The 27,248-nt window shown below is 35.0% G+C and overlaps 3 protein-coding genes across 12 annotated transcripts in view; 2 read left to right on the top strand and 1 right to left on the bottom strand.

Annotated features, from left to right (window-relative positions):
- The window catches only part of LOC138701945 (cell division cycle and apoptosis regulator protein 1-like), a 79,563-nt gene extending 69,659 nt beyond the window's left edge, over positions 1–9,904 (top strand). For 3 of the 4 annotated variants that reach the window (XM_069829323.1, XM_069829320.1, XM_069829324.1), the window contains 3 exons: positions 1,519–1,626; positions 3,433–3,680; positions 9,299–9,904. In XM_069829323.1, coding sequence (XP_069685424.1) covers positions 1,519–1,626; positions 3,433–3,680; positions 9,299–9,538 — 596 coding nt within the window. In that variant the 3' untranslated portion in view covers positions 9,539–9,904. The remainder of the gene's footprint in view (positions 1–1,518; positions 1,627–3,432; positions 3,681–9,298) is intronic. The other variant, XM_069829321.1, reaches the window with a different exon arrangement.
- Positions 5,364–7,963, bottom strand: LOC138701946 (uncharacterized). Its single transcript, XM_069829325.1, has 2 exons — positions 7,756–7,963; positions 5,364–7,481 (listed from the first exon to the last, which is right to left on the bottom strand). Exon 2 carries the CDS (start codon positions 6,820–6,822, stop codon positions 5,557–5,559), a length of 1,266 nt encoding a protein of 421 aa, XP_069685426.1. The 5' UTR covers positions 6,823–7,481; positions 7,756–7,963; the 3' UTR covers positions 5,364–5,556.
- Positions 9,905–14,816: 4,912 nt separating the features above from the next.
- LOC138701943 (uncharacterized) overlaps positions 14,817–27,248 on the top strand; it is a 349,096-nt gene continuing 336,664 nt past the window's right edge. For 2 of the 7 annotated variants that reach the window (XR_011332730.1, XM_069829318.1), the window contains exon 1: positions 14,820–15,066. The gene's annotated coding sequence lies outside the window, so the exon portion shown is untranslated. Of the gene's footprint in view, positions 15,067–27,248 lie in introns of all 7 variants that reach the window. The other 5 variants (XM_069829314.1, XM_069829313.1, XM_069829319.1 and 2 more) reach the window with 4 other exon arrangements.

Below are 27,248 nucleotides of genomic sequence, written 5' to 3'. Positions count from 1 at the left end.
GCTATTTTATAGCGCTTTATCAGTAAAATGCTATTTTTTCAAGTGTAAAGTGCATTTTATATATATATATATATATTGTTGTTACGATGACGACCAATGCTAAGAATCTTGGATTTTCTTTCATTCTCCTGTGGGCATTCCAATAGTATTTGGTGAGCTGCGATGATAAATCAACATTTATTTTCTTTATTGCCGGGCATTGTAGCAAATATTCTTTATCCATGATGGAGTTTTGATTTCTACAAAGGTTGCACTGTGGATGCTGGTAGATATTAATTCGATGTAGATGAGAGGTGAGACAATCATGTCCGGTTGTTAAGCGAAATATAGCGACAGCTTTTTTCATGGTAAATCTGGTATGTTATTACTGTCTAGCAGAATGTTCCAAGGTTTGCCTTCTCTTTTCTTCAGGAATCCCTGTTTACAAAAGGACTGGACTGTGTATTTGATCCTGACTTTTGAGGCATGAAAAGAGATTGTATTATTTTGAGTTTGTCTGATGTTTGTTCCTTTTTTGGCCAGGAAGTCAGCCTTCTCATTATCTACTATTCCACAGTGAGAGGGTATCTGTTGAAAAACTCTCTCTTTACGAAGTCCTTGTAGCATTTTAAAAACAGAAAGAATTTCTCTTACTTGTCTGTTTTCTGGCGGACTTGATGTTAGTGCTTGGAGTCCAGATTCACAATCACTAAGTATAACCACTTTGTTAAATTCATGTATGTGATGAAAAAGCTGTTTATTGCTTCTAATTTACCATCATAATGAGTGGACAGTGTTCCAAGAGATATGTAAAAGCTAAAAAGTCACTGTAGATTCCTGCTCCAGCATTACTGTGTTTATCAAACAGATTCATCTGTATAAATATGTAAATATGAAGCCATTCAGATTTTGGATATCTTATACATATGGTTTCAATAGCTAATGATTTTAATACTAATTGGTCGATTATAAACAGCTGTCGAGGCAGATATTTACAGTCAGTTGCGGGTGGGATAAGCGAAAGCAACAAGACAGCGGTTGAGGCACATATTTACGGCTGGTGGGGAGAGGACAGTAATTCGCTGACACGATATTCCCTAGACCTGTACAGCCATGAAAAACAATGCAGTGTAATAATTCCTTACTACAGATTTACAGTAGCTGTCCATACTATAAAGGACTTAGTGTGTCTAAGGCTTTTGCCTGACCTCCACCATTTCGTATGTTCTTTATCCCTACAAGTGCTTTTATGTGTTTCCAGTGGTATCCTCAGAACAGGTTCTAGATTTTGCATTGTTAGAATTTCATAAATTGCATTGAGGTCGGGAGGAGATGATAAACCAATACATGAAGGAAAAGAATAATGAAGAGGGACTGAGAATTGAAGCAGAAACATAAAGCAAACTGTAACATTAATTCAAAAGTACATGAATTTAAACCTACATTTTGTCATTTGAATACGAGTTAACGTAATTTTAAAGTCATTTTGTAATGTGTAACGGTTCTAAAATTATTTTTATGCATTTTTCCTTTTTTCAGGCAATAAAAGATTACTGCCAGTGTTTTCAGCAGGAGGTTCCCCACCATCTAAACGAGCCAGAAAAGATACTGGAGATCCTCCAAAAGACAAACCATCAATCCCTGAAGGTAAATTTCTTAAATTTGTGGATGTAATAATAGAGATCATTAATAATATGATTATATATCTGGCTGTGTTTTGGTTTTGACAAAGCTATGTTCCTCTCAAATACCAGTTACTGTTTTGATGACTTGCTGATGCACTTGCTTTAATTACAGTACTTCTTAGAAAAAAATCGAATGATATTCATCATTACATCAGATAATCGAAGTGTTCACCATCTACTCTTAAACAAAAATGTCAGTCCTATTGAAAAGATTGCTTGTTGTGCTAATTGTTGCAAATATTTTCGAGAAAAATTTTCTATTTGGTACCCTAGCCTGAATTTTTTTCTCTGTTAAAAAAGCGATTGGGCCTATGTGTTGTATGCTTCTTATCTATAAGAATACCCTGTGTTCACACGTTTATAAATGAATATATTTTGTTCTAAATTATACCGAATTCCCACTGTGTTACTCGTTGCATGAATGATTGCCGGCGGCCAATACGCGAACTAAAGCATATACATTGCACGGAGATGGATCGTATCGCAAGACGCAACTCCAAAACCTCTCTGGAAATTGGCAATCATTTGTGCAACAAGTAGTATTGCATAATATTGCACAATGAACCATGCACAGAACAATAAACGTATCAACCTAGTTATATACACAGAAATAATAATTTGCCCCTTTTTTACAATAGAATACCGTCTTTGACAGAAATGGCATTTTTTTAACCTCCAACTCTTTCATGGAAATACATGCTAAGATGATTGCCAAATTATTTTTAAATTTTAATTATAGGAAAGGTTGAATAATTACACATTGAAGACAAAAATCAGTTACTTCTGTAAACTACAGATGAACAATAGTATATGTACAAATCTGGCTTTCAGGTAGAGCTCCCTGTAAAGCTGACTTGCGTAATTTGAAGGGCTTCGAGCCCGGGACCTTTGGCTGAGCACGCCAGTGCTCTACCGACTGAGCTACTGAATAACTCTACCAGACCCCGGCTCAAATATTCTCTTTTTTTTTTTAATCTACATACCTCAAGTGGGTGTCCTGTGCCGTTGCATTGTGGTCTAAGGCATCCTGCCTAGGACTCGCGTTAAGGAATGCGCGCTGGTTCGAATCCCCATGAGGGAAGAAATTTTGTCATGAAATTTCGGCCAGTGTATGGGACCGGTGCCCACCCAGCATCGTGACGCACTTGGGGAGCTATGATAGGTTGCGAAAATCTGGTTTCGCAAACCAGCTATAATGGCTGGGGGGGGGGGGATCGTCGTGCTAACCACACGACATCTCCATTCTGGTTGGATGATCGTCCACCTCTGCTTCGTCATGTGGACGTGAGGCCAGCAGCCGGCTGGTCGGTCTTGGCCCTTCATGGGCTGTAGCGCCATGGATTTATTTGACCTCAAGTGGGTTGACAATACGTCGGAGATCCAACATTGATGCAGCATTTCATTTAAATTCAGATTAGTTCAAACACATCTCTGATATCATTTTCTCTATTACCATCTTTGTTTTTGAAGTACAATGTCGTCGTCGCATTTTTGCACATTTACATTCAAAGTTTGTTGCATTTTTAGAAGTCAAGTAGCAAAATGCGACAAATCCGACTGTGGCTTAAACCCTGATTATTTCTAAAGAAAGATGGATATGGTTTAAGCTGGAGAGACAGAAGTATAGGAATGCATATCTGTGTGTGTGCGTGTGCGTGTTTTTCAGTTGGTTGGTAACACTGAGCACTTAACTGATTCTTTGTCACTGTTAGTTGCAAAATAAATACTGAAATTGTAGATTTTGGTCAATAATATTAACATAAGGTAGATTGCCTTCCAGGATTTGTGTTGTATAAAGGAGGCCTATTAGATGTGGAGAAACTTATGGGTCAATTGAAGCGCAGTGAAAAAGCTCGTACTGACACTGAACAGAAGATGCTGGTCCTCAAGGAAGAATTGAATGGACTGAAAGACACTGCAGCCAAGTCAGCAAATACTGTGAAGGATCTTTCAGGAGAGCTCCAGAGTTACAAAGAGAAGTTACAGATCACTGATCAGGACCTTGCTGAAGTTAAGGTATGCCTTCACTTTGGAATTTGTTTACTTTAAGAGATGACTGAGAACATTCTTTCTCATTATTAGTTTCCAGCCCCCATATATGGACAAGACAAGTAAAACCTTTTTTTAAATCCATGTGGATTTTTATTTCACTTTTGAAATGGAAGAAATTTATTATCCCCAATTATAGGATAACAGGGGAAAATAATGCCTATTCATTCATTCGTAGTGTTCTGCCCAAGGGCAGGTCTTTCACTGCAAACCCAGCTTTCTCCAATCTTTCCTATTTTCTGCCTTCCTCTTTGTCTCTGCATAGGCCTATATCTTATTGTCACCTATCATCTGATATCTTCTTCTGTCCCGAATTCTTCTCCCGTTCACCACCTTCCAGTGCATCTTTCAGTAGATAGTTTTTTCTCAGCCAGTGACCCAACCAATTCCTTTTTCTCTTTCTGATCAGTTTCAGCATCATTCTTTCTTCACATGCTCCATTCTTCTCCATATCCACATTTCAAATGCTTCTATTCACTTCTCTTCACTTCGTCGTAATGTCCATGTTTCTGACATTTTGCAGTTTTTAGAAAAATATTTCTCAACATCTAATTGCATCCTTCAATCCTTTTATGCCTGGTTTGAACCCACGAAATATATATCATGCCACGAATTTCGCATGTTTTTACGAAAAACACATGATTTTTAAGCAGTTGGTTAATAATGTGTGTGAATGTTCAATTTTTTTAACTTTTTGTAGTAAGTAGAATCCATAATCGTAACATAATAAGGTCGGCATCTATAGTCTGCATACTCGATAGCATTGAATCTATTTTCATTGAAATATCTGGTCTGAACACATTCCTGATGTCATATCTGGCTTTGGTTTGTTCATATGTAGCAAGAGTCGTATTTTAACCACTGTCAGCCAGCTGAATGCATCTTTTGTTTCTATGTGCCATGTGCAAATGCAAACTGTGAATGCTTTTTCTCGTCATACAATAATGTTTTATCTGATAAATGCCATCGTTTGTCAACAGAAAATATGAATCTTTTTTATGAAATGTATTTTGAAAACAAGTGTATTTAGTGTGCTAGTGAAACTGTATATTTAAAAAATTCCGAAAAATACAATTTAAAAACACCAATTTCCCCATTTGAAAATTCCACTTTCTGCATTTCGAACTCAACAAAATATTCCATTCTCTAGTTATTGAAATTACAAATTACATATACTCATATATACCCATCTGGAGAGATAAGTGCTCTTGCATACTGAATATTTTTCTCACCATAGATTTGTGCAATAGATCATTCCCTCATTCAGATCAGATTAATTTATGCCAATCGCATGTGCAAACCATTTCTGCAATGAAATCTACAGATCTTTTAATAAACTGTTCTTCAGTAGGCCTACCCTCAATAACTTCCACAAAATAATCATTTCTTATAGATGTTTCGGGATATTGGTTTCATAGGTCATTGTCTGTAGGAAAATGTCCCCATTTTTAGAGATATTTGTCTCCTGAATAACAATACAATAATTGAAATTATTTCATTGTAGGGGAGAGAGGGGATACATTGGACAGTTTATCTTATTAAATTTTTGTGCACTAAGCTTATGAATTAAAAATATTCTTTCCACCTGGTTTTGATTTGTTGGACATCTGGCTGTCATTAAAAATTTTAATCATTTTCATATTAGTAAAACTGAAATCGTCTTTTGAATATATTTGAAGAAATACACTTTGTCCAGAGTATCCCCAGATATGGGGATACATTGGACAGAAATCAAAATATTTTGTATACAGAAAAAAATGATCATACATGGTCTCTAAATTTCAAATACAATAATACTAACAAACTACAACTAAATTCATATATGTACAATCAATACAATACATTATTGGATACAAAATGGCATGGAATCAAAGTCAAAATAGGTCATATTTTCAAAACGCTTTTTGTTGTCTTTGATAGGTTCAGGCAACTTCAGCACAGTCTCCTCGTATGACAGAAATGATACTGTCTCATCAGTTTCAATGAACCGATTAGAAGCGATCTGACGTTTAAAAAATTTCACATCATATCCATCCACGGCTCGATTAACAATTTGGGCTACATAATTTCTTGAAGTGTTTTTGCCACTAACTCTGACAATTACAAAATCGCCAGAATGTAGGGAGTAAATGGGTTCAACTTCATTTTCATGTGAATCTTGATCTGAGTCAGAGGTATTCTCACCAACTTCCTCTAAAGGTGATGAAGACCTCTGATGAACTCTCCTCTTCTCTGCCTGTTTTTCCTTTGAGTTTTTACACTTCCGTTCTGCGATCTCATTTTTTTCTGGAGAATCTGTTGCTATCATACAACGACCCCTTTTTCGCCCACGACAGGACAATTTGCGAGGTGGTGCTTCTGGAAAGGGCCTTACTTCTTCAGGACTGACATATGTATTTTCGGTTGTCGAAAATGTTGGAATTTCTAATGTTCTAGAGCTGACAACTGAAGTAATTACAGCATCTTCTACTTTAGATCCTGCTTGTTCTTCTGCAATTGATCCTGGAGAACTTTGATGGTTCAAAAGCACTGGAGGTGGGCGATCTGATACTACAGACGACAAGAAATGTTCATTGGGGAATATATTTCGGTCAAATGGAGAAATTCCACAAGATTTAAATCCCGATTTAATGTTTTCTGGGATCGCTGCTCTGTCCCATGCAGTTGCACTCATTTGTGGTAATTCAAAGATTGTCACACTTTCATTTGGATGACTAAGGTGCCAGGCGTTAACTGCTTCATTGAAGAATTTCTTGAAAGGACCAAACACGCAGTGGTCCAGGGGCTGGAGCTTATTGGATGTGTGTGGTGGGAGGGTCAAGATGGTAATGCCATTTCCCTTGCAATAATCTGGGCCTTCTACACTCAGGTGGGACTCATGATTATCCATGATCAGCAACACCGGATTTCCATTTGAACAACGTACATTTTCTTTAAAAAATATCAAAACGCTCAAGAAATTTTCCGCTGTCATCCAACCTGACTTGTGGACAAGACCCAAAGTCCCTGTAGGTGCACCAGCCATCATGCGTGCTTTGTCAAAGCGAACGCGGGGGAATATCCACACAGGAGGTAAGGCATTTGCGCAAATGATACCAACTTGTGTCATAAGTTCACCCCGCTCCCTGGAAGTCACTTGTCCTACCTCTTTTTCACCTTTTTTTGCGATTACTTTACCACAGGTGGCACAGTGTTCAAGCCAGTCTCGTCTAAATTGAAAATCTGATACGGCATGAATTTACGTCTCTGCAGCACAATGTCCAACTTATCAAAGAACTGGCCCACTGTTGCTCTATTGAATGCCTGCATTCTGGCTAGACTTGTAGCTTCTGGTGTTCTGATGGCGAGTGCTGGGTTTCTTTACAAAAATGCTGAGAACCAATCCAAACCAGCCTCCTTATTTGCTTTCCAAGATGCAGGTATTGTCATCAGTTCATTCTTTTTAGCATATTCGAAAGCCAATCGTCTTGTTTGTTTTGGTGTCAGCCCATAAAACATAGTTGAACATAACAACAAATAATCAGCAAGAGCTTATTCCAAGTGACCTGGAATTACTTGACGTTTCTTAAAATTGGACTTGAAATTCATTGAATCAAACCCAACCTCCCTTGATTTCTTCACATACATTGCCAAGCGGGATTTTTTGACACCATGCTGTTCTGCAGAAGCTCGCAGAGACATATTATTATGTAATACATCATCAACTGCTGCTTTAATATCCGCCTCAGAAAACTCACGATCTGTTTTTCTTGTGTAGACTCGAGGCATCTGCAGACAAATAAAGTAAATAGTTAATTGATCTAATGTAGACATATTTAAAAAAAATAAAAAAGAATATTAATGCAAGGGGATACATTGGACATCACTGTCCAATATATCCCCATGTTCTGGTTTGGTACTTTTTTCCTTTTCATTCACAAAGGATTTCAACCTCACTAAAGTATTATACATGAAATGAATTCTCATAATATCCACAAATATACAACGTTATAACTTGCATTATGATTTGAAAAGAAACTATTTAATAGAGAATAGCACTTACCTCAAGATTTACATCAAAACTACGAAAAACTGGAAAATGCTGCTGTTCGAAAATCTTCTTTGTACTTCTGGTCAAAAACACTGTACTTTCATAAGATATGAACAAATGAATATCTCTGGTCATTGATGCCAACATGGAAGGTCATATAGACGGAAATTTGCATATGTCCATTGTATCCCCATGTCCACTGTATCCCCTCTCTCCCCTACTGCACGCATCATTGATTAATTTATCTTTCCCTTTAATACATTGTTCAAAACATTCAAATGAAATGTTTTGTTATATCAACAAGAAATGCTAAACAAGATAACCAGTTGCGATCACCTTACAATTAACATGAGCAACACCTTTCTTTAAGAAACTTGCGGATTTTCCTAGTAGAGAAAACCCTTGTCAGTGTGCAACTCCGTTTCAGCCACCCTACTTCTGTGTTGATGGGTGTATCGTCCAAACTGCGGCACTCTGCATCCAAGTTGCACTATCAAAACATGCTGAAACAGTCGTATTGAAGAAATAAAACAATCAATCTTCTTAATGTATCCAGCTGTTTGCTGACAACATGAAGTCCACTATAGTCTATTGAGTTGTTGTTGTTCATGAGAAATGAGGGGTATTTTGATCGGTGTTCATTATAGATGCCTGTTCCTAGTAACCAGAGTTGGGGTGTAGTCAATATATACTGCAGGGCTGTGTCTTCTACAACTGGTACTGATGATTTTAATTTACTTCTTTTGTGGTTCATGAATGGGCAGTATAGAAGAATGTGATCCAGATCTTCATCATGATTATTACACCACAGACAAGTAGGAGTATCAGAAATGTGAAATTGGTGTAGGTACAATTGTGTGACAATGTGACCTGTTCTGGCTCTTGTTGAAAATGTTTGAACATGTCTGGGCAAGTTTTCATACATTTTCCAGGTCATTTGGATTATTTTGTACAGACTGTAAAATTTGTCCTTTGTCAGAAGAGAGCCAATTGTTGATCCATAGTTTTATTCCATGTCTCATTGGGTAGTACATTTAAAGACCAAGAATTAAAACGAAAAGGCAACATTACCGAAAAAGATATAGACACTCTAAAAATTTTACAATGGAACTCTAGATCTTTAAGAAACAAGAAATAAAACTATAAAATGACTAATAATTTAATATATAATTTTCAGTTTTTACAAGAACAAAGGCAGACCACATAAAAAGCAGTGGCTTGTCAGATGTAGCCTACAGGCTGTAGTTTGGGCAGACCTGGTATAGATGATACACCCATCATCTCTTAAAAAAAACAGAGTGTCGTGAATAAAATTGTAGTAAAATCAAGTACTTACAAACTGTAGAGTTTTAATTTCTAGCCACAGAAAAAAGTCTAGCTTATTTTGGCTGGAATTTGCTGGATTTCAAATAGCATCTAGTGGGATCAATCATAGACCATATGGTAACATTGCCTGTAACCAGATTTAAACTTGTGAATCTTGGGTGTGATGTCAAGCATGGTTTCAGTATACCACCAAAGACAATACATAACAAAATATTTGTATTTTTTGTAGATGAATGCAGAAACTTACTTCATAACACTGCGTGAAATTCAGGAGAAGATTGCTCCACTTCTGAACCCAGGGGATATTCAAGTAGTGCACATGGACAGTAGAGATATGAAAGAGGAAACTTTATCAGATGTGACTGGAAAACACGAAAGTCAACATGAGAGCAGATGGGGTGACAAAGTTGACCAAAATGGCGATAAGAAGAAGATAGAAACTATTAAAACTGAACCTTCATCTGAGTGAAACTGAGAACTTTTAATGTGTACGTGAGTATGTGTGCGTGTGTGTGTGTGTGTGTGTGTGACGGCATTTTCTTCTTCCTTCGAGCTACTCGATAGAAGATCTGAGGATTTATCCTTTGTTTGTTATTTTCTTTCATTAATTTATAACATTCAGCGGCACAATATTTTCTAACATTTTATTTCCCAATGCATAACAACTGTAACTTTTAAATTATCTTAAAAAACAGTGTTTTATAGCAAGATGAGGAAAGCTGAGTGTATGAAGATAAATAGTACAAATATTCCTTTAATAAAGGAATCACTTACCCTACAGGGTTTAAGATTAACACATTATGAATGAAATATTAAATATGTTTAAGATTGAAAATAGACTTGTTTTCTTGCATACATCTTACAACTTTCCCTTACTCCATCTTCCTTCTCGAACATTACTTATTTTTTACGGTAGTAAAAATGTGTGTCCCAAAAGGGACACGCAATTTCTTATTATTTGTATATGTGTTATGTGTGTACGCAACAGTTCAGCTTCTTTTTCATCCCGTGAATGATATTATTATTTCTAGTTTGTTTTCTTGAACTGTTATTAAACATAAACCTAGGTAAAATAATTTTAATGTGCATTCAAATGAAAGGATGAACTTTGTGGAGACAGTTCATATGAATTGAAACCTTAGCACACGTCCTAGGATCCTGCCAACATGGAGAACTCCTGAGAAATTCGCACCATCATAACATCCAATAACTAATAGCAAAGACCCTTAGATAAAGATCCTTTGAGATCTAAGAAGAGGTGTACTGCATTGTATCTGAAGGCGGCAGAATTAGAAGAGTGTACATTAATGGCTCTAGACAAGACTAATAGTAGTTTAGATTTGAGATGAGCCAGACCCAACCATCTGAGGTCAACAAAGAAAGACAACAAATTTATGAGCCTACTAGTCCGTATTTTCGAGAAAAATACCGGATGGAAGGCACCTGGGAAGTGCATCGTTTAATGATCGGAGCAAGGGACACCATCCCACAATTCGTGGGTGCTCGTGTAAAGAGGGTTAAGTCAAATTGTAATGTATATAAACTTCTCTCCTTTGGTACTGAACAAAACCCTTTTGTCACAAAATAAGGAATACTGTAAGTGCATCATGGATGGAAGAATGATTTAACCCCTTTAACACAGAAAAAAGTAACTGTGGAGAGTTGAAATCTGTACTTATCCCAGTTTAGCGAATTCATACTTAACCCCCTTTACACAAGCACCTGCGAATTAACTGTTAACACTTAAAAAATTTGGAATCCATGACATCATTCCTAAAATAATCACTTTAGCCATTAAAGGGTTTGTAGTAATCCTGAAAAACCATTTACACCGAATATTATAGTTCCCCCTCCCCCTTGGTTTTGGATAGTGTGTCATTGTGGTAAATATATGTATAATTTATATTATTTCTAAAATTCATGTTCTATGTTTACGTAAATGTGACTCATCTGTAATCAGTTATTCTTGTATGCATAATATTATTCTGTGTTCTTGGCAACTCAAGATGCCTGGGCAGACGATTTTTTTTAAATAAATTATATAGTTTGATACATGATGTTAATGGTAAAAAGATTTATCAGGTGTGTATTAATACTTTAGGTCCTACGCCGTTGCGTCATCTAAGGCTTCCTACCTAGGACTCACATTACAGAATGCGCACTGGTTCAAGTTCTCATGGGGGAAGAAATTTTCTCATGAAATTAAGGCCAGTGTATGGGACTATGCCCACCCAGCATCGTGATGCACTTGGAGAGCTACAATAGGTAGCAAAAACCAGTTGCAAAAGCCAGCTATAATGACTGGGGGTATCATTGTGCTAACCACACAATACCTCCATTCTGGTTGGATGATCGTCCACCTCTGCTTTGGCATGTGAAAGTGAGGTCAGCAGTCGGATGGTCGGTCTGGGCCCTTGAAGTGTTGTAGCGGCACAGGAAAAAAAAAATTAATACTTTAGTCACCAAGTATGAACACCCATTCTGGGATCCGTGATGAAACATAAAGATAGCAGAAATTCAGATGCTTCCTGTAACAGTACTGTGAGACACCGCCGAATGTTAATGTTAGTAATTAGGCCATGAACCTTTGTAATATATGTATCCACGCCCAATGATGCCACCTCCCTTCATTACGGGCATGAGGGTGCTGAAGTTGCATATAAAATTAGCTGTGCTGCATGGCCTCTCTCAGTAATATTTCGGCATCGAGAGCAGCTACAGTCCTATGCGACCACTTGTTTGATTTCTAATCGCAAGTTCTGTAATATTAAAGTGATAATAGACACAATACACTTTGAGAAAGTCATAGTGAAAAACTTGTGAGCTAGGACTAATTTTGAAATGTCACTTCATATGAAGAGGAAATATAGTGCATGTTCTTCATTAATTACTTCTCTTATCAGAGACCCATATTCTCCATTTGTAAACCGAAACAAAAATAGAACTTTCAAACTAAGACAACTGAAGTTTCATTCCCGAAACGGTGACATATTCTACATGTATTCCAAATACAATACAGAATTTTGTTTTTACTGTTTGGGAAGAATTAGGAAGTTTAAAGCTGTCATCAGTAATTAATTCACATATCCAGAAGGCAGTCAAGACACTTGTAAAACAAGAAAGAAAAGATTTTAAACTGAAACTCATCTAGGGTTGCCAACTTTTTTGAAGAAAATGCGGGATACCAAGGAATCGACAAAATTTGATGTAAAAAATTGGCAAATTATTCTGTTCAGTTACTAAAAAACAACTTTATTCTACACTTTGGAAACAAAAATCTTAATAGTACTACAAAGTCTTAATTATAGTCACAGTCTAATTGAAATATATACAGAAGGGTTTTACAACACAAGGAGTTAATATTGATATTTAATACAAGACAGAAATATTCATGCAGTGTTGTTGAATGTCATAAATTCACCTACACAATAGAAGGCGTGAGAAATTAGATACTTCTGTAATTTGGCTCTAAATAATCTTATGTTTTTAGTTTGATTTTTTTATATCCACAGGGAAGCTATTAAAAATTTTTACTGCCATATAACACACTCCTTTTTGTAGCATGATATACTTGCCGATGGAGTACAGTATGAAAGTAATTTTTTTGACTGGCATTATTTGTAGTTTTTTGAAAATGGTCATACATGATTCCCTACATTTGGCACTACTATTTTTCTAAATTACTCTTTTTTTTGTAGTAGGAATGTACTGTTGCTATCTATAGAATTTCCCCAGAATATTATTGTAAAACTCATTACTGAGTGAAAGTATGAAAATGAAGACCGTTGTAACTCTTCCCAACATGCAAGTACTTCTTAGAGCAGGGGTCATCAGCACAGAGCACAATGGGGCTAGACTCTCTTACCTGCAGAAAATGCAGTGCCCTAGGGTACACTCTGTAGCTGCTAGCGGGTATGCTCTCTATCTCTCCCTGTTGCATGACGGTGCACACCGGACAGCACCGCATACCCTTTACACATTTCAGTGAGTGCTAATGACCACTGTCTTAGAGTGTGCAGCCCTATTATCTGGATTTTCTGTACAATCTGAAAAGCAGCTAAAAACTAAGCCTGAATATAATTTTATGTCTTCATGGACAGCTAAGTATAAATTACCTATTTTTGACAAAGCTAAACGGGGTGCTTTCTGCAGTAATGTGTTCAGTACAGGTGTTTTTATTAATGTACCATTTACAAAGTATAGGAAATATCAGAGAAATGCAGTTGCAAAGGAAAATTTGCTCATACTATGCTATATCAACAATGTAAATCTGAAATTGAAGAAAATAGAGATGTCTTTAAAATATTGGTTAGAAGTTAGTATTTCCTATTTAGAGAGGAAATTCCTGACACAACAAACTATGAAACAATTGTACGTGGTTTGATGGCACCATGTGTTCCAAGTTTAAACTACTGTCTTCAGAAGAAAAGTAAGTGAGCAACATACTGTAGCAAGAATATAGCATGTGAAATATTACAGTGCATGGGGGAAGTGGTTGATGAAAATATATCAACTGAACTTAAAGGAAAATCTTTTTCTCTAATGGCTGATAAATCTACTAATTGCCAATCACTCTGAACAGATTCAGTAAACAAGCTGTGGATTTCATTTCAGGATGATCATTTTTTTAAAAGCTTTGAACGTATACAGCAAATTAAAGAGTCAGATGTGAGAAGTGTCTGCCAGCACTTAAATGATATAAACGAAGATCATTTACAGACTGACATTAAATCATTTAAGTTTCTTGCCTGAAGTTTATCACCTTTAGAATACATTATTAATTCTCACTTTGGTTATGATGAGCTAAAAAACGTCATGTCAAACTATTTACAGTGCCATTAACAGCTTACTGTTCAAAGATCATTCAGTGCCAAGAATGGAATAATGACTGCATTAAGAAACCTGCTAGGAGATGTTTTACTTGACCTCTGCATGAGGATATTATCTGTAGAAGGGGAAAATGTGCCAAGCAAAGAGTTTCTCAACAAGACTATGGAGAAGAGATATGCTTGTAAGAAACAAATAAGAATTCGACTGTTATTAAGATTGCAACTCTATATCAAGGTGCGACATTATTAGGCCTAATGAATATGTGCGTGTGTGACAGAGACTGTCTGTATGGTCAATAAATGAAAAAAATAATGTGGTTGCAATGTTGAATCATTTGTTATATACAGTAGATATTGAAACGTTTCACCAATTTCATGTCCATATAACTTAATTTAATTTTTTCTGTCTCTTCGACCCCCCCTCCCTCCCCCAAGAACATTTTTTCTGAAATAAACACTGACAAATATTATTCACAAGAGTGTAAAGCTCAAGACTGGCTCCTCCAATGTCAATATAAAGTTCAAAACTTTTAAGGGTGTGGGATTGAAATAGTAACTGAAAAAGGGAGATCTCACGTACTTCAACAAAAAAAAAAAAATGCCGGACGTCGAAAGCGGCTAACAAAAAGGGATTATATATCTGGAGAAAAAGAGGACTTTCTGGCTAACTTTTGCATATCTTCCATCAGTATGGTAATATGCTTATTTTATGAATAGATTTTAACGACAATATTCACGACATATATTTTTGGGTACATTGGATAATTTGATAATCAGTATGATCCAAACATGATCATATTATATTCTCTACTCTACAGCAATATCACAAGTTGCAGAATAGAATGTTCGAGCTCGAGTGAAGTGGCGAGAATTCTGCACAGCGCATGCTCCGTAGTGGAGCTCTCTGTACGTCACAGAAATGAAATCTACGATTATAGGATTTTAAGTGGGTTCACTGTTCACTGCTCGCTGTATGGCATGGCCGACAAGTGTATTGACAGGTGGTGCTTTGTCCTAGTTTTTTAGTGAATTATATGCTGTTGTAGTCATCTGTGATATTTTTTCTGAGTGACCAAGAAAAACTATTTTATGACAGATCGTAACTAAGCTATGCATACCGCATTGAATGCTGTTTTTGTGCCCTGTGACAAGTTACTCTCACGGAAAGGTAAGATTGTTACAGAAATAAGGTGTACATAACATGCAATTTTGGTTATTCCATGCATCATTTGATTAAATGTCGCTATACTTGAATTTGAAATCCTGCGTATATATTTATTCGAAACGAACGTACCGTTTTCATAGCATATTGTCTTCTGAAAAAACAAGTAAAATTTATGTATTTGTGCTTGGATGACAGGTGGACATAAGATACAATTAATGTGATTTTCTTAGAAAATGTGGTGTTTGTATAAAATTATCACGAGAATATCAATCACTAGTGGTAATATATAATTTTTGAGTAGAGGTACATGTTTTGTATAAACAAGATGCTTCTGAAATAAACTACATAACCTTTTCAAATGAAACAAGTTCAAAATAATAATTTGTCTGTTGAATAAAATTAAAGAAACTTTGCTTGGAAGCTAGTTAAGATATATTATGCCTTTCCGACGCCTATTTCGATTCTTTAAACATACCTAACCTATAATGTTTCAATAAAATCACTTCTCTTAACCTCCAATAACATTAATTTATATTTATGCATTTAGAAACTTATTGACTGAACGTAGGCTAGCTTAGTTGCTGTAAAGAAAATTGAAAAATGATATAGGCCTACATATGCTTATTTAATTGTAATAATATTGAATGTCATAACATGGAAAAACTATGTGATTTTATTTGTTTAAAAAGTCAATGCAGTTTTCTGAGTTGTGTATGACTTTTTCTGTAAAACTAAAAGCCAGAGGTGAAGAAGGATGGGAAAGAATCCAAATAACAAAAACAACAAATTAATAGTAGCCTACGGTACACGTTTATTAGCATGTTAAGTGTTTAGGCCTATATCGTTCGTAGCCTATAGGATTGTCGAGCCTTACACATTGATTACAGATACTTACACTACTGCTTAATCGAGATTTAATTCGATTTGGATTACCGGGTTTTAAACCCACCCCCTCCCTTGAATAAAAAAAAATTACATATTTAGATTTGATTTTTTTTTTGTCCATAATCGTTTTCCGTTCTCTAATTTTTAACTGTAAGATTAACAAAATCTACATCGACGTCAGGCATAGTCCTCCTATCCCTCCTTCAATATAATCCTTGTGCTTTCTGCTGCTGCACGTTCGAATTATAACAATACTGTCTTTATTATAGAGAGACCCATCGCCTAGTATCGACCTTGCAATATGAAGCTCACACAATAATGAAATATAACTTTTCTGTGAAACATATTGAAAAGGTTGTTTTGACAGTTCTGCGGTGCATTATCGATTTTAAACTCGTTTTAAGAGCAGTATTCACCCTTTCGTTAATTTGAGTTCTGACTTTATTGTGAAACGTTCGTTTAATGTTTTGTGCATTTGACAGTTCATATTTTAATAATAATAGTAATAATAATAATAATAATAATAATAATAATACACAAAATTTAAAATACCGATAATGTAAATTGTAAACAATTTTAATAATGAAAAAATTCTGCGATGCCACTGGTGACAGGTGTATTGTACATAGCATCGAATTTCTTGAATGTTAAAACTGTTAGCAATGGTTTCTTTTATTTGTTTTTTTTTTCTATCGTAAACAGCTGTCTACCAAACACAAGATACAGACTGAAATATTTTTAAGGAAGAGAATGACAGCTTTCCATATTTTTTAAAAGTTGAGATGATTAGCCGAATTTTACGGAAACCGAAAGATCGTACTCATGTAAAAATGTTTGACCTTAATCCTCTATAGAGGATATTGAACTACTGCTTTTTGTATTGAAATTAGACAGTAAATACTGCAAAAAGGTATACTACATTCGTTAAATATAAGGGGGGGGATGTAGACGTGCAATTAGCCGTGAAATGACAACTTTCAACTATGAAAGTTAGGTTTAAATCTCACTCCAAGTGGATATGTGTTGGACAAAGATGGTGTTTGGACTGGTTTTATCTGAATGTTTACATTTCCCATACTAGGTATCGTCCGACAATTCTCCGTCATCACCTCATTTCCGTCACTTTACGAGGAAGTATTTTGATTTAATAGTCAACAGTGCGTGCGTGCTACCAACCAAATACTGTAATGGAGTTCAGTATACTGTATGTCTGTATTGTCAGAATTTTATTTGCTCTGAAATATCGTAATTATTATTCTAACGGAACTTGAATCGTTATTTAAATGTTCAAAATCAGATGTTTTATGTAGGCCTATATATTTTTTGGCTTAAGAGCACATTACGGAGCAGACGTATGATAATAAAATTGTGTAGAAGTCTCCAGTTGTTCACATAATATGCCACTTTTCGACTAACAGTCTACTCTTACTCGTATTATCTCATAGGCAGGGAACGGATTTATATGGACTAAAAATATATGAAATATGTAAATATATATGTAGTTATTTTTACCAAAATATGGAATTAAATATGGATTTTTACCAAAATATGGAATTAAATATGGATTTTTACCAAAATATGGAATTAAATATGGACTTAAAATTATAAAAAAATGACTATGTACGTTAAATATTGGTACATTTTAATCAAACTAAACAAAAAATATAATGGACGTACCTTATCTTCCAATGTAGTTTCAACAAAACACAATTTTTATTGTCTGTTACCATAACAATAGGTTACAAACATTTCTTTCAAGTGCTGAAAAGTGAATCTTCTTCTATTGTCTCTGAGGATAGATTTATACTGACTAAAAGAGCGTTCGACGTCACAAGAAGTAACTGGTACATAATTCAATTTCACAATGTCTGCTGGGGATAAGTCCAAGTTAATCTTCACTGTTGATTCACCACTCATCACAGCAACAACCTTTTGTAGTTCTTCATATCCAGGGTTTTTTGAAAGTACAGTGTCCACCTTAGCTCTTACTGCATCTGCAACTTTACCTCTACCACGATTCAGTTGTTCCACAGTACTATTTATAATTTCAAAACTTTCAGATAGTGAAAGGTGCCTATTTTGGAGACTTTTGAGCGTTTTTATGATGCATGAAAATGTATGCTGAATGTGAGCTAAGTCATTCTTCACACTTATGTCACAGGTAACTGTTTTCGCAGTATCAATTGAGACTGCATCTTCAGAGTCCAATGCAAGGAGAACATTGTTAATAGAGTCTATATGTTCGGCATAATATTCAACTGCTTCTAGCCATGTACCCCATCTAGTTAAAATTGGCTTTGGTGGCAATGGAATTTCAGGGTACATTTCTTTCAACACGTTAACTCTACTGGGAGCTTTGAGAAATACTTTTTTCACTGATGAAATCAACAAATCTACTTTAGGGAAATTGTCTCTGACCACTTCTGCCACACGATGAAATGCATGCGCCACACAAGTAAAATGAGTCAATTTAGGATATACAACAGATAATGCTTGTCCAGCTTTGACCATATAAGGGGCAGCATCGCTAATAAAGAATAACACATTATCGTACATAATACCCTTTGGCCACAGGATACCCATAGCTTCGTTGAACAGTTTAACTATAGTTTTGTTATTGCACTTTTCTAGAACATCACAATGTAAAAGAATTCGTTCAGAATATTGTTCACTTAACAAACCGATAACTACATTACCAACAAGTCTACCTTCTTTGTCGGGAGTCTCATCAATGGAAACCCAAATTGAACTATCTTTAATTTCATCTCTTATCTTCTGTATTGTCTCATCGTAGATGGATGGAGCATACGTCTTTCTAAGTGTTGACTCATCCGGGATTGTATGTTGAGTATATTTTTCAAGGAATTCCCTGAAGACCTTATTCTTTAGTTTGTAGAGAGGAATATCAGCAGAGATGAGAGAACGGCACAGGTCGATGTTAAACTCAGATCTTACATTCGATGTTGTTGGTTGTGTTAAAAACAATTGTCTCTGCTTGGAATTTAGTTGTTTGTTGGCCTGATGTTTACTAGTTGTAATGTGTTGTTGCACCAGGAACTTTTGTGTAGATGATACTGCACACTGACACAAATTACAAAATAATATTTTATTGTCAGTTGATAAACCATCTTCTTTAAATTCTGAAATGTAACTTGTTAGTTTTGATTTTAAATTGACTGAATGACGTACTTTTGGCATATTTACCGTCTTTATAGTATGATTTACAAAACTGAACCTATGTGTACTCTGACTGGCATTTAACTGTTGAGCTGCACAACTGAAGTCTGTTAAAAATTTTAAATTAAATTAATACAGTTTTGTAACTTACTTTCCCATTGTTGATAGGACTGCTAATTTTCAAATAACTCTGATGTTAAAGGGATTACTGAACATGTGTTTAAATCTCTATTGTTGAAATGTATTTTTAAAAGTTAATGGAATTTTGTTTTGTTTTATTGTTAAACCTAATATAATATGGACTGTTTTATATGAAATATGGAAAATATATGGAAATTAACGAAAATATGTACTAAACTCTAAAATATGGAAAAATATGGAAAATAAAAGTAGGATTTTTCAACCCTACACATTGTGAAACATAAAGATAATGCAAAATATAAATTATATTAGCTTTATAAGTAAATATGTATTTACATATAAATCCTTTCCCTGCTCATAGGTATTACTGTTAACATAGGGGAAGCTGTTGTACCCAGGGACAGTTTTTTTAAATTTCAATTTTTTAAATTTTTGTAGGTATAAGCTTTTATAACTTTTTATTATTAACAACAGTATCTTTGAAGTGTAAAATATCTTAGAAAAAAAAAAAGGTTTAAATTAAATAATTTTTTTGTACCATAAGTTATGGATTTTTTAAATTTTCCGTAAGTGCTATATACTGTTCCTAGGTGCATAAGGGTGATGTACCTTGGGACATAGAATGACATACCTTGCGACATGGTTCAACATAATATTAATTATTATTAAGTTTGTATTTCTACAAATTACAGACAATTTACTGTTTTCTAATTATTATTAATGATAAATTTTGCCTTAAATTTAATATAATAGCAATAGTGATAATGTTTTAAAATAATTCTTAATTTTCTTGATAGGAAACAATATTAGGCTTTCCAATTAAATGAATTTCTTATTATTCGAAGGCGTATCCTTCAAATGATGTTTTGAAAACATATTTCTTAGTGCCCCTTAGGCTTGAATCTTTTCTTTGAGAAGGTGGGGAAGTTTGAACACAGTTATCGAAAGTATTAGGCCTATTCGAATAAAACAACATAGAATAGATTTCTTGCATTAATAAGCGCCATTTCGCACATTTTACCGTTTCCTTCTTCTACCTATACAACTATGTACAGACATAATACAAAAAGAAAAGTTGAAACAGTTCCAAATAACTACTAAAATAACAAAAGAACAATGCTGAATTAAAATAGATGTAGGATTACTAATAATAAAATTCTACAGGAGGATGACCAGAATAATAAAATGAAAAATACTTCTGAAATAACGAAAATAATAATTATTATACATTGTTGCTATTGTTTCGCTTTCAAAAATATACATTTTTCTGTCTCGCACTCACTGACCAATGAGAGACGTTAGTTAATATTCTTCGAAAAAGGATCAACAATGGCAATTTATCATTATTAATATCTATTTTAATAAATTGCTCTAACACTTTGTCAAGACTTTGGACAGGTATGCATATAAATTTATAGATCAATATCTGATTTATTGTAAGTTTTTTTTTTATTATTTTAAACGTATACACTTCCTACACCCTCATGTCTAGGTAGTCCTATTCGTATGATAACAATCTCCTATATACAGTACGAAAATTTCCATGTGCACGCTGTGAAGAATCATAAACAGGAGGGATACATGGTAAATCATATATTTACATGAATCTTAATGTAGCTATTACTTTTCTGAATTAAATACTGAATGAATTAGGTAATCGTTTTACAGTAGGCCTATTATAGCTACATCTGTTATACATATTATCTGTGTTCTGTTTGGATTAATTCTAAAATATCATTCAGTACACAGATAAGAACCTTGAACGTTTATTTTATTTATTTGAGCAGCAGAAATTATCAATTATCATTTTGACTAGCTGTGTTAAAATTGAGACGTGTGAATTTTCGAAGAGGAAGATATTTTTTACACGGATTACCCACAGTTCGACACAAGGTAGCGTAAACTAGCGCTGAGTTTGTTCTCTTCCCACCCCGTTTATGCATATTAACTGTCTTTACAGTCATACCAACATAACTTAGGTGACATTAAGAAAGTTTAACGCTAGTTTACACTCACGCTATGCCTTGCTTAAACGTATCTGTAACAGATTAGATTAGTTTAGGCTCGCATATACGAATCTGTGACGGGTTAGGTTAGATTGGGCTTTTTGTTATGCCTCGCATATACGAATCAAAGCCTAGTGATTTCTGTAAAGTATAGTTAGAAGTACGTATATAAGCATATCCTTGAAATACATTGTGTGGCAAAAGTCGTGGTGGGAATTCAGAGAATTATATTTTTTGAATGAATAGATGTAGAAATGTAATATTGGTGGCAGATGAAAATAAAACTCTCAAAGTTTTTCGTCTGTACGTTTGAGGCACTGAAGAAAACAAAAGACTGTAACAATCGAACAATTGCAATAATTTTCATTTCTACAATTGATTGTACAAGATGGACTTCGAAAGAAAAGTGCAATGTGTTTTGTGGCTGGCAAAACTTGAATCTGTGACTTGTGTACGACGTGAATTTCGTCGCTTATTTAACGAAGAACGAGCAAACTCACATCTATTTTGATGAACATCTGGATGAAGTGCATGTAACAATTTAAGTTTACAAGGAGTCAGATGAAGACGTTTCTTTAAAGCTCTATGAACTACTGTTTTGGAAGTCCTAACTGCCGGGCACATTTACGAACTGATTTCTTTTGATTTTGAACAAATGCTCTTCGGATGGCTTCTACCGTTTCGTCGATGGTCTTCCAGTACGCTTTTTCTCTTGCCTCCAGTCTTTTTTTAACTATATATCCCAACGACGAATGTTATTCTTGTGTGATGGTTCTTCGTTAAATACGCGACGAAAACACATTGATTTTTTTTTTTTTTTTTGGACATCCATCTTTATAATTAATTATAACAAATAAAATTATTGCTTTTGTTAGACTGTTACTGTCTTTTGTGTCCTTCAGTACTCCAAACTTACAGACGAAAAACTTTGAGAGTTTTATTTTTACCTGGCACCAAAATTACCTCTAATTCAAAAATTTATCCTCTGAAACCCCACCATGACTTTTGGGACACAGTGTATATGTCACGGTTGAAGCAGTTGTTCACTTTTTAATTTTAGTCTTTAACGGGAATATAAGGTACCGGTACTGTATTTCTGGAATGTTCCTGGCAATAATGCGACGTATATTGTCGAATTCCTTTAGGACCAATGAATTATTCAACTGTTTTGTGTCAATTACAGAAAGCAATTTTGTTAATGGTTGCTCAGATCGTATGGCAAAAGCGTTTGTTGAGATTGTTGAAAATTCAGTTAATCAAAGCAAATCCATTTATGATATAACTTACAGTTGTCGGCTATTAATCTAGACCAGAGTTTCTCAAACTGAGTATCTCTACCCCCTAGTGGGATCGTGGTGCCATATCAAGGTGAGGTCTTGAAATAAAAATAACTGAACATGTGAAAATAGGCATAAAGCACATTTTCTGAGAAAAACTAACACATGTAAAACACGTTTATTGGATACATTTGTTAAGAAATATTTATTAAAAACCAAAATCCAGAGCCCAATTTTTAAAATGTGATGAATGCGTTTTTCATTTAAAAGTTTGTCCATACGTGGATCCATATTAGGAACACATAATTTTTTAAGCAATAGCAGACGATTTTTATATATAGTTTTTAATACTATATAGAAGCAAGTAAAGCGATCGGTTTGGAAGTAAATCCCGAAAAGACAAAGTATATAATTATGTCTCGTGACCAGAATATTGTACGAAATGGAAATATAAAAATGGGAGATTTATCCTTCGAAGAGGTGGAAAAATTCAAATATCTTGGAGTAACAGTAACAAATATAAATGACACTCGGGAGGAAATTAAACGCAGAATAAATATGGAAAATGCGTGATATTATTCGGTTGAGAAGCTTTTATCATCCAGTCTGCTGTCAAAAAATCTGGAAGTTAGAATTTATAAAACAGTTACGGTATATTACCGGTTCTTCTGTATGGTTGTGAAACTTGGACTCTCACTCTGAGAGAGGAACATAGGTTAAGGGTGTTTGAGAATAAGTTGCTTAGGAAAATATTTGGGGCTAAGCAGGATGAAGTTACAGGAGAATGGAGAAAGTTACACAACGCAGAACTGCACGCATTGTATTCTTCACCTGACATAATTAGGAACATTAAATCCAGACGTTTGAGATGGGCAGGGCATGTAGCACGTATGGGCGAATCCAGAAATGCATATAGAGTGTTAGTTGGGAGATCGGAGGGAAAAAGACCTTTAGGGAGGCCGAGACGTAGATGGGAGGATAATATTAAAATGGATTTGAGGGAGGTGGGATATGATGATAGAGTGTGGATTAATCTTGCACAGGATAGGGACCGATGGCGGGCTTACATGAGGGCGGCAATGAACCTTCGGGTTCCTTAAAAGCCATTTGTAAGTAAGTATTATTATTGTTTTGCGTGTGTGTGTGGGGAGGTCGCGCCACTGAGTTTGAGAAACACTGCTCTAGACAATAGACAATTTTTATCGTGTATCCCCGCCAATCTCTTCTGCTCTCATGTTATCATAGTAAACATGTCAGTTGCTACACTAACCATCGTGCTCTATCGTTTTCTACCCGTTTCTTATACTCCTGCTCCCATTTGCCCTGCATATAGCCTACCTCGACATTGTAAATTTTCTCTCTTCACACAATTACACATCCAAATTTTTCCAATTTAACTTTTCGACTGCTGATTGTTGCTCAATCGAGATTGTAGTCTGGTTCGTTACGAATCGTTTGACACTACTGCGAACGTTCTGTCGCGTCGTATTGTATAGTTACGCTGCCGCGAAACCCGCCAACTCGTGCCTCAACTTCGCTCTTCCCGCGTACCGCTAGATGGCGTCACGCGTTCCAACTTACGGTCACGTTGAATACAGCGATCCTTCGTCTGTCTTTCGCCGTTTACTACTTTGGAATATGTTGCGTAGGTTAACTTATAAATTGAAGAGTATGATCCCAAAACGCGTTAAGTCCATTTTTATTAAAGGACTGGGCTATTTTTTTCACCGGTCTACGAAGTGAGCGAGTTCTCAAATGATATGCACTATAACTCAAACTTTTAGACAAGGATTGGCAATGTTTTTGGTAGAAAACAAGCTTAAAATATAATGATAAAAGTCTCAATTTTACTTCAGTCTCAATTCACAGCTACAGAATTCCTATTTTCAAAATTGGAACATCATTTTACATTGGAGTGAGGTGTCTCCTATTAAAAAATAACAAATCTAGTTTTCATACGCGGGTGTATTCCAAGATAAGCAAGATGTTCTAGAAAATGTGAAATAACCTTGGCCCGTAAGTCTGGCTATGATTTATTTCAGTGGTTTTGTAACATTAATGTTCAGCTAAAGGACAAGTCAAATTTCCTCTGGTAGGATAAAGATGTTCTTCTTTATAGTTATCTCAGACGATTCTTATGATAATATTTTAATAATATACTATATTTATATATTTGTTCAATTTTAAAAACATTAAAATCAGAATAAATCAAATTTGTTGGATATTTAATTGACTTTTTTAAGCAAATTTTAATTATCCGCTTTTGAAGCAATATGAGCGGAGAAAGTGTAAATTGTGTTGCTCCTCCCCAGCCTATTATACCATACTGGATGACAGATTGAACCGAACCTAAATAAACTAATCGCAGAATATTTATAGGGATGTAAGAGCGAAGAATTACAAATTTATAAATTGTTTTACGAAGTCTGTTACATCTCACTACATCTCGCCAAAATGTAAAAAAATGTAAAAAAATTGTACAAAATTGTAAAAATTGTAGAAAATTACTAAATTGTAAAACTATAAAAATTTGTAAAAATTGTAATTGTAATATTGTAAAATGTTGACATGTTCCACATCTTAAAGCTTCATTGCTCATGTAAGATCTATGGAATAAAATAAATGAATGAATGAATAAAAAAGAAACATGAATATTTTTCATAAACTTAGAATAATTATATTGAAATTGAAATAGAATACTGTAAATGACAATAAAGATGTAAGAACGGTAATATACAGGGTGATTCAAAACCTCTGGGACAAACTTTGAGGGGTGATAGATCTAACAATAAGGAACCCTTTTTGTTAAACAACCTATGTCTTTTGACGCGTCGTTTCGTAGTTACTGTTGAAAATGTTTTTGCGCGGGCGTATCATGTAGGCCTATTTAGTACACGAACACAACTATTACAAGAAATGTTCAATGGTATTTGTAGCTTCAGCTCTAAATCAACATAACAATCGTAGTTGCCAGGCAACGATATGAAACAAAAGATGTGAAATAAATGAATGAAATATATAAACAGTTGAATGATCTTTCATATTTAAGTATAAAAATATAGCGGTGCCATTTGAAATTTCAAAGTGGTGGTGGCTGGGGGGGGGGGTGAAATCTAAAAATCCAATGAAGCCTGGTTTCAGACTTTCCCCCTCAATATCTAAATTGACGTGTTTTTTTTTTGTTTAAATTAAATTCAATTTAAATAATTAGTTATTTAGACTGGGAAGTTTTGAACTATACCTACATTATACCCACATATGTATTAATTTATACAATGAACGAAATAAAAGAATCGTTAGAGTAGTTTTAGAATGTATGGTTATTTTGTGTTTCTGAGTTCAAATAAATATGTATGTATTTTTTATTAAAAGTATTTTATTTCATGTATACGATAAAATTATAAGATTCTAAGGTAAACTGACCTGTTGATACTGAATTCATCCACTAGTTTAGAAGAACTCGTTGCACAAAAACAGACGGCACGCCCAATAAAACCATTTTTCGACATCAGGGATACCGAAAATATGTATTTTTGAGAAAATTTATTTATATTTTTTTTGTTTGGAAGTGGTAGTGGATTCTAGAGACCTCACAGATCTGCGTAAGAAATATCGACGCCCCCATGTTCTTGTTTGTGTGACGGGGACGTGACGACTTACGTTGAACTGTGAGGAATACGTAGCATGACGTATGGCGGAGCCGTTTTAGCCCGGCAACATACTGTAATCGGCACTCAACTCATTCCATCACAAGTGCACAAAAGTATATTTGGTTTGAAATGTTTATGGATGCTCCACGTTCCACCTTTATGCCAAAGACAATCTTTTCGATATCAGAAAGCCGAAGATTTACCTATATTTCCGTGAAAATCTTGAAGTCTGTTTTTGCGCATCGTAACACAGGGTTTGTCTGAAGTTCCTATTCATTTCAATGAGGGATGACACTGCTTTTGTGAAATTCTACACTTATTCCACTTTACTTCTATATGATCTCTATCCATGCAACTATAATAAGGTCTGCTGCTGCCCTAATACAATCACGTAAATCAGGTAGACGATTTGCTTTGTTAGTGTAAATCATGAACTTGATGAAGCCCATACAATAATGTCTAAAGGTGTAAGGTCCGGTGAACGGGAAGACCACAATCGAGGTAACCCCAAGCCTATCCATCTCACTGGAAAGATCCTGTTCAGGTAGTCACGAGCAATGTGCTCGAAATAAGGAGCGCCGTCCTGTTGGAACACAACGGTATCCGGTATGCCATCGTGTTGAAGCTGCGGTTGCAAGAACAGTTCTACCATGTCTAGGAAGATGTCACCTGTTAGGTAATGATTTCTCTCCAGAGAAAAATGGGCCATATAATTTTGAATTAGTCATACCCAACCAAAACATATACTTTTGATGTATAACTTTCCTCCACCAATGTAGTGTGTGGCTGATCATGTGCCCATATTCGGCTGTTGTGTTTGTGCTCTTTCCTACACATGAAAAACAGTTTAGTGAGAGAATAAAACGTTTTCCATTAAATTCTCTTTATTTACACGCTCCAGGAGGTCATAACTAGGGACCGGATTTTTAGGTTTTTAAAAAGACCATTTTAGGTTTTTGGAATAGGTGAAATAGTTTTTTTTTTTATATCCAACCTGTGAAAGGGGTCGCAAAATCTGCCCGATCGTTGAAAATGTATCCTTACAGTTA

The sequence above is a fragment of the Periplaneta americana genome, chromosome 6, assembly GCF_040183065.1.
Source record: "Periplaneta americana isolate PAMFEO1 chromosome 6, P.americana_PAMFEO1_priV1, whole genome shotgun sequence".
Lineage (NCBI taxonomy): Eukaryota > Metazoa > Arthropoda > Insecta > Blattodea > Blattidae > Periplaneta > Periplaneta americana.
Note: the sequence above shows the minus strand (reverse complement) of the source record. Positions and strands in the feature narration are given on the sequence as shown.

Bases quoted from the DNA above. Each gene is read 5' to 3' on its own strand.
- LOC138701946 (XM_069829325.1), bottom strand. From the start codon at position 6,822: ATGACACAAGTTGGTATCATTTGCGCAAATGCCTTACCTCCTGTGTGG.